The 8,824-nt window shown below is 38.4% G+C and overlaps 1 protein-coding gene across 1 annotated transcript; it reads right to left on the bottom strand.

Annotated features, from left to right (window-relative positions):
• Positions 1-5,119: 5,119 nt before the first annotated feature.
• Positions 5,120-8,824, bottom strand: LOC307030874 (CD209 antigen-like protein D). Its single transcript, XM_079696256.1, has 6 exons — positions 8,503-8,824; positions 8,341-8,430; positions 8,046-8,204; positions 7,055-7,197; positions 6,745-6,848; positions 5,120-6,501 (listed from the first exon to the last, which is right to left on the bottom strand). Exons 1-6 carry the CDS (start codon positions 8,570-8,572, stop codon positions 6,357-6,359), a joined length of 711 nt encoding a protein of 236 aa, XP_079552382.1. The 5' UTR covers positions 8,573-8,824; the 3' UTR covers positions 5,120-6,356.

An 8,824-nucleotide genomic window follows, 5' to 3' on the forward strand; every position in this document is an offset into this window, starting at 1 on the left:
TAAATGTTTTAGACAGAAAAAAGTTTTACATATGTATTTTTTTTATTTTTTTATATTTGTATTCACATGAAAAAAGTGTAAGAGTGCATTGCAGCAAATAAGGAATTGTTTTTTTTATTTTTAAAAAATAACCCTTACCCACTTTCCCTCGACCCAGCCCCATCCCAACCCATCCCACAGACCCCTCTCCCGGAGCACTGAGGCAACAGTACATCAATTACATACCAAATGATAAATACAATCATTTACATGCACATATATTAGACCCTCCAGAAAAACGCGATTCTGCGATCGCAGAATTTACCGCATAATCAGCAAAATGGCGCAGATTTTGAAAAGGCCGCATATTTATCAAAAGGCTGCATAATCCCCGCATTTTTCCACAAAGTTGAGAAGAAAAAAAAGTTAACTCGTCTTGACGTGACGTCATCAGCTCGCGCGTCACAGAATGTAAACAACACTAGAGTGAACGTGTGGAGCTCACAAGATAGAGAAAACACCAAGATGAAAAAATCTAATCCATCTCATTTACCGACGAACATTTCTACTAAAGACCGGGCAAAAAGTGGGGGGAAACTATTCTGCACCCCGTGCAACTGTATGTTGGAGCATAAGAGAAAATCGACGGTGAGCCTCAACCTCCAAAACCCTTTCGAGGGCTACAAGAAACGAAGTGAGTAGCCTACAAGATTGAAGCTGGTCAGATCACGAACGAGTAAATGAAATGAAAACAGAATGAAGCGGAGAAGTGTGTGTGTGTGTGTGGGGGGGGGGGGGGGGGGGATGTGTGTGTGTGTGTGTGTGTGTGTGGGGGGGGGGGGGGGGGGGTGTGTGTGTGAGATTAAAATAGCCCAATTGCTTTTACATTAAATAAACATTGAATGTGTTTAATTGAATGGTAAAGGGGTTTAACGTTAGTGGCAGGTTGTGTGTGAGAGAGAATAAATAAAACAGCCCAATATTTAAAAAAATTGTTCTTCTTTTTTCCCGCATATTTAGCATATTTCGCAACTTCCCGCATATTTAGCAACTTCCCGCAATTTCACCGCATAAAGTCACATAAAAACCCCGCATTTTTAATCGCATAATCAAGGATTTTTGCCCGCGTTTTTCTGGAGGGTCTAATATATACACATACACATACCTGCATACATACATACATACATACATACATACATACATACATACATACATGTACACATACACATGCTAACACATATATCGAGGGATGTCACACGGTCTGCATGTGTGGTGGACAGGGGAGTAATAATATCAGAATTATAGGCAGATAAAGGTGGAATCCCTACACCATATCAGGGGGAAGACGGTTACATAACTGATCAGTGGCCTCCAATGAGCGTAAAACTTATCTGAAGAACCCCGGAGACTAAACTTAATTTTTTTCAACTTTAGGAGAGACATAGTATCACCCAGCCACATTTTAAAAGAGGGAGGTAAAGGAGATTTCCACAAAAGAAGGATTTTCCTACGAGCAATCAAGGAGGTAAAGGCAATGACATTGGTTCGAGTGTTTGTCATTTTGATTTCATCTGAGGGCCAACCGAAAATAGCTACATGAGGGGATGGAGAGATTTTTAGACATACAATTTCAGAAATACATTCGAAGAAAGATTGCCAGAAGCTAGATAATTTAGGGCACAACCAGAACATGTGAGTCAGGTCGCAGGGGGCCTGGGAACATCTATCACACCTGTCATCCAATCTATCTGGATAAATCCTGGAGAGCTTAGCCTTGCTATAATGTAGTCTATGGAGAACTTTAAATTGTATTAGGCTAAGTAGCACAACTGGTGGATGAGTTGACGGCTCTCAGGGCCTCCTTCCAAAAGTCATCAGAGAAGGTGATCTGTAGTTCTTTTCCCAATTGGTTCTGATCTTATTAATGGCATACACATGTATTTTTGATCCACACATTTGTTTTCCGTATAAACCGCATTGTATGCACCTGTCCTCTGGGTGAACTCATGATGCCAAGGGTGAGCTTGTTCTCTGTTTCAATCTGTGGCTCGGACAAATGCATGATTGTGCATTACTAATCGTCACAAGCGTATGATGTAGGAAGAAGCATAACCCAGGATGTCATTCATTTCTGTTCCTGTGTACTATGACAAGAGTGGGCCTTTATTTTCTGGAAAACCCCTAAATCTTGTGTGGTGTTCATATGTTTGTTACGCAGCCAGTGTTTGTGGGTCTGGTGGACCTGCTGCCTTTTTGGGTTTCAATTCAACACAATCAAACAATTTTATGTTAAAATGCTCAAAAGATGTTTACTTCATCCCAATTACAAGCTATATAAACAGCATGGTTAATATTCACCCTTTTACATTTGTTAGATCACATTAATGAATTAAAGTGCTACTTGTCATTTTTTTGTAACTAGCTGAAGCTAAATGTGATCCTCAAATTCTGAAACCTCTTCCTCTTTATCATCATCAAATGGTTCTCTCTTTTATAAAATAATTTGCAAGGCCCTCTGAGCAGAGAATCGTTTGGCCATCTTGATCAGTTGTGATAAGGACCCAAACTGGCGAAGCTTTATTTCTTGTGTCTTGCCCCAAATTTGCAGCTGGCATAGAGTGGGAAAAAAATAAAGATTGGTTTCCGCAAAACATAATGCGGGAATGTGAGAGCAGACAGGTGTCGGTGCCTGAATGTATCAACAATGTCGCTACCTTCTGCAGGAATGGCAGGGGCAGAAACACAAAAGTTTCTCTCACACACACACACACACACACACACACACACACACACACACACACACACACACACACACACACACACACACACACACACACACACACACACACACACACACACACACACACACACACACACACACACACACACACACACACACACACACACACACACACACACACACACACACACACACACACACACACACTGTGGGACCAAAACACAACAAATGAGCTGTATCCCTCCGCTGCAGGCCATAAAGCACACACCAATATTTACTAGTCGACACATTTTTCAAAATAGTACTCGACTAGTCGACTAGTCGTTACGTCATAATAAAGACACACAAAGAGAGGTGTACAACTGTATTTTATATTGGAACTCATACAGTAACATTAAACACTGCATTTTAATTTGTGTTACATGGTTGAGTAAATAACAAACAGTAACTGGACTCACCAAAATCGACAGCAAAAAACTCTTGTTTACATAAATGCCACGTAAATCCAGTGCGCAACACTTTATTCGCTGTCCTCCACGATAACGTCCACCTTTCCATATTTTTGGTTTGGTTTGAACACCAACGCATCGAAATGTGAGGGAAGGAGGCTTGACCGCTTTCGGGTGACAGTGTTGCCTGCCAGGGAAAAAACCCTCTCACTCGGGGTGCTTGTGGCTGGAATAGCCAGGTAGCTCCTCGAAAGCGGGGGAAGCGGTGCACGTTTTCTGCCCACCACTCCAGTGGATTATCCATTGTGGGGATATGCGGTGTCCGCTGGCAGTAATCCCGTAGCTCATCATCCGCATCACTGTTGACCCTTGTTTTCTTGCTGTTCGTTTGCCTCTGTTCAGTGCTGACGCCGGTCCATTGCTCACTGGTGCTAGCATTACTGCTAGTGCTAGCTGTCGGCAGCGGGTGTCTCATCTTCAGATGGTTGCGCATAGCAGATGCATTTGTATTGTACTTCAGTACAGCTGTACACAACTGACACTTCACTGTGGAGTTGGTTACATCTTCGTTGAAGTACTGCCATACATAAGAATGTCGGACGTGTTTTGTAGCATTTTGCAGCACCTCGTTTACCTCCATTTTTTTCCACGACTAGTCGACTAGGTCCCACAGCGCCGACTAGTGGTAAAGGTAGTCGACTAGTCGACTAGTCGATTAGTTGGTGAAACCCCTAACACACACACACACACACACACACACACACACACACACACACACACACACACATTTGACAGATGTGTTCTTGCATAAATACAATATCTCCACCTTGATGTTTCATCTGTACAGTATAAGCACTTTTTTAATTGGGGGGTTTAGGCCATTAACTATTAGTGAAATTATATTAATGTTTATAGTTGAAATTCTGGTGTTTTCTGTGTTGTAACAACTCTCCTTTACACATATTTCTCCAATCACTTCTCAAAAATGCACCTTGTAGAGCTTCTAAACCTGTGTACATCATTTGTATCTCCTTTCTTGTATTTTCCAACAGTGTATCCATACTTAACCCTGTACGGCAGGGGTGTCAAACTCAAGGCCCGGGGGCCAAATCCGGCCCGTGACTTCATTTTCTGTGGCCCCACAAGAGCTTGCAAAGAATATAATACGTTTATTATACGGTTACAGGCCGATTTACAGAAGCATGTTCCCCATAAACTACATGTCCCACAATGCATCTCAGATATGCCTTTTTTTCTCAAAACTTGACTTTTTTTTTTTAAATGTGCCGTTTTCTTAGAATTATCCCTTTTCCTCAGAATTGTTCTTTTTTTTTGATTTTTTTTTCATAATGTGTTTTTTCTTTTGAAATCATTTTGGGACATTCTCACTGAAGAGACTTGCAATTATTTGCCGTAGACTTCTGCTTTCAGATGTAGTTAATTCTGAAGTTATTACCCTATTAGATAATAATCCAATGCAGAGGCAATCATGTAATATAATACATTATTTTATATATATTAAATATTTATATATGTATTCTTATATAGTCTTAAAGTTACAACCGGCCCTTTGAGTGCAACCATAATGCTGATGTGGCCCTTGATGAAATTGAGTTTGACACCTCTGCTGTATGGGTAAACTCAAAACAATGATAACACATGTGACAACAGAAAAAGAGAAAAAAGAGTGCGAAATCGATCCTAGGGTCTGCTAAGACCCAGAGCTGCAAGGTCTTAAAAACAGCTGTATAAAATAATTTCCTCTAGATAGTTGGAAATATGATGTCTGATGTCTGGGAAAATGGCAATAGCGTAAAGGATAAAACAAAACACCATCAATACGTCACACCTCTTAAGTGCTAAAGGTAGTCCTAGCAACTGTACCAGATCATTATCTATCCATCTCAAAGATATAAGGATATGTTTGTTTTTTTCTGACGCTGAGTCAAGACAAATTCAAATAAGCTTTATTGACATGCCCACATTTAAAACATACAAAGCAAATTGACAATACAGATTTAAGACTGAAACAAGTGAGATAATCAAGTCCATGGTGTTAAATACAGACATATCATCTTACAAAGCCATAAAGATGATTAATATTCTAAATGTATTGATCCTGTATAGATCTGTTTTACTGGTTAATAAAAAGAGAGCATGACATTGTTGTGAAAGCAGGGATCTTAATTTTAAATGCTCATAAACACAAATGTCTTTCCTCTGAAGTACTCTGTCTGCCGCTGATCATAAACATAACAAGTTCACATCTTTCAGGGAGGAGTTGTTCACTTTGAGAAAAAAAGGGGAAGTGGTAAAGCTGCTTTTTATCTGATAACAGCAATTTGTTGAAGTGGAAGAGCTTCATCTTGTCAGAGAACATGTTATACACCCACAATATATTCATACGGTTTTTATCTTTGTATGCATGCTCAAAGAAAGTTATATTTCCTGATCTAGCTAAATCTAATTTGCCCATTTACTAAAGTACTGTCATTCCAGTAACTTCAAATAAAAGGCAGTTTACTTTTCAAATGAAACATGAGCTAATCCTGCAGTTAAAGTCCCAGATTATTATTTTGATAAACATACATACATCTTTGTATTAATTGACAGCACTAGTTCTTACAGTATGTACAAAGTGGATGGTACCTATGAATGTTAAATACCTTCAATAGATTTGTACTCACATGGCCACAAGAGGTCATTGTTAGGAAACATACTGTATAAACACACAGGCTATTTTACATATTTGAACAAGTTAGACCAATGTTGACACAAGAGTATTGTTGTATGTGTCTGAATTATTCAATAATGTTTGACAGTTTTTATTTTTTATATTTGTATCATATTCTGCTCAATAAGGCACCTTCAATATTATAACTTTCAGGAACTGTGGGCTTATCAGCAGATGTTTTTAATAAGCTGTTTTTATGTTGATTGGTAAAAGGATTAATACAAATACTAATTTAATTGAGGCAAACAAAAGTTGGCAAAAAAAAATTAAATGTCTTTTTATTTATTACTGATATTAATCTGAAAAACAACCTAAAAAACAAATGAATAGGGATTTATCTAATCAAGAAACACAATTCTTATTCATGAAATCAGGCATTTTTAATAGTTTTAAATAACTCAATATAAAATAAATTGTAAAGATTGCATGTTTAGTATCCAAACAGACACCAATGTTAATGTTTCTCACAGATCCAATGCAGATCGGTCTTACAGGACAGGTCGTTCCACCTTTTGGTGTTAGGATAGATGTTTACACAGTCCTCTTCACCCACCTCTGGATCCCCTCCTCCACTATTAGGCTCTCCTTCAGCCCAAATCCTAAAAGGTATTACAGGAAAACAAAATAAATTAAAAGATGGACATCAAATACAAATAACTATAAGTAACACAGCCATGTTCTTTTCTTAAAACCCAAATGAGTCTCTGGTGAAAGGGGCAGACACCCTACGTTTAAATGCATCCTGTGTGTTCTGTTAACTCCCATTACAGAAACATCTGAAACATTTAGAAAGGTCACAACATAAACCAGCGTCTGTATTTAAAAACAAAGTAAAGCCTTACGTCAGATTCAGTGGAGATCCATCCACCCATTTCCAGGTCCCTTCCTTTTCTCTGTCACTCAAACCAATCCAAGTGCTTCCCTTGCTCATATGAGAAATGAATTCCTGTTCAAATGTACAAAATGCAGTTTACTGGGATGGACATCAACATTCAGATAACTTTTCTCTTTTTACTAGCTCAGAAATATATAATTAACACCATTGTTGTGAAGTAATCATTATAGCTGATAGACACATTTGCTAGTATATGTACAATAAAAACATTGATTGATAAAAGCAGGAGTTATACAATCACAAGCAGCACACATTACCTGTTCTTCCTCACTGTCTACGATCACCAGATCTGCTCCTCTGGCTTTGCAGTTGTCTCTGCTTTGTTCCCAAGAAGCTTTCTCAGTAGAGAGGAGATAAAAGGAACAACCAGACTTCCTCCATCCTTCATGACACGTTTTATCTGTAAAAGTTGTAAGATCTTGTTGATTTACTGCTTTAACAGCTGGAATATGGAACTCTTGAGTGCATTAAATGTCACTTTTGTAATAATAATGAAAAAACATATGTATTAAGCATTTTTAGAGCGATCAAAAGAGATCACAAATGTCATTGCAGACAACTACTTCTCTTGTTTGGGATTTAAATAACTGTTTCGATGTGATCTAGTCAGGCACCACAGCACTGATACTGATCTTGGTAAAGTCTTCAATGACATCCACTTAAACACAGACAGTGGAAACATCTCGGTGTTAGTTACTAGACCGACTGGAAAACTGGGTCTGACTTTCGGCAACAGTTCTAAATTGGTTTGAAACCTTGTTATCCGTTATCTCTTTTTGTATTTCTTTGTCTTTTTTTGTTGTGTTTTCTTAAATTCTCTGTGAAAGCGTCTTTGAGTTTCATGAAAAGCGCTATAAAAGTCCCATGCATTATTATTATTATTATTATTTATTATTATTATGCTGCAAATATCTGGAACAAACTACCTCTAAGTTCTTCTTCCTATTGCTTATACTAAAAGTAATTTAGACAAGGAAAATGGCCATAAGCATAGTTTACAGAGAAATATAAATACAGTATGGTGGATGAAGAAAAATAAAACAAACTATAAATTAAATCACTCACAACTAAGTCATTCAAAACTAATTATTTATTATCATTAATGAAAAGTGTGTAACTATTTTATGAAAGCATCAATAGTCAGCCTTAGACTCTCAATATTGAGGTATTTTGTAAAAAATATTATGATAATTGATATCTTACATACACATACTGAGCCCTATGCAAACCCCCACATGAAGCACTCACCCTTGTCCATCAAACTCAGGAGCCTGTCCACCTCTCTGGTCTTTTCAGTGAGGTTGGCATTCAGCTGGTTGATCAGCTGATCTCTGGCCTGGAGACGCTCAGTCAGGTTTGCTTTGACAGCGGAGAGATGTGCAGCTGCAACATCTTCTGAGTAATGGCCTGAAATGATCAAGAGACACGTTTTCTAAACAGAAAATACCTCATACTGATACAAACTTAAGTAAAAGGCAGAGGGCAGAAAGTGCTTTTGAAAATTACAAATTCAAAATGACATTAACTTATAAAACAGACTAACAGCAGACTGTGAGTCCGATGAGAACAGCCAGCGGGAAAACACTCAGCAGCCTAAAACCGAGAACAGACGCTCTGGGAAATCTCCTGGGACCTGAACACAGAGAAGACCAGGGAGTATAATACATCCACAATCCACAGCTCACTCCGTCTGACTGACACTTACCTTCTTGTCTTGTTGCTGATCTTGGGGTTATGGATTTTACAGTTTCAACATCGTCATTGATTTCCTCCATTGCTTTTAAAAAATGACAACTTTTGTCTTTAGGTCAGCTCTGAAGCAGGGACTGCAGCACATGTGACCGAGGTTGAGGGTTTCAATTTCTAAATATGTTATCCTTCTGAGGAAGTGACTCATCTAAGATTTGCTGAAAGAAGTTTCTATGACAATCTTCCAGATGATTATCAGACACACCATATTAAAGTTACAGACATTCTCTCTCTCTCCAGACCTCCATGTATATATAAAGGCTCTTTAGAGGTATACA

This window comes from Notothenia rossii, assembly GCF_949606895.1.
Source record: "Notothenia rossii genome assembly, contig: SUPER_2_unloc_2, whole genome shotgun sequence".
Classification (NCBI taxonomy): Eukaryota; Metazoa; Chordata; class Actinopteri; order Perciformes; family Nototheniidae; genus Notothenia; species Notothenia rossii.

Coding starts and splice junctions, on each gene's coding strand:
- LOC307030874 (XM_079696256.1), bottom strand. CDS start 8,572: ATGGAGGAAATCAATGACGATGTTGAAACTGTAAAATCCATAACCCCA. Junction 8,431..8,502: donor ATCAGCAACAAGACAAGAAG/GTAAGTGTCAGT, acceptor CTCTGTGTTCAG/GTCCCAGGAGATTTCCCAGA. Junction 7,198..8,045: donor CCTGAGTTTGATGGACAAGG/GTGAGTGCTTCA, acceptor CAACTTTTACAG/ATAAAACGTGTCATGAAGGA.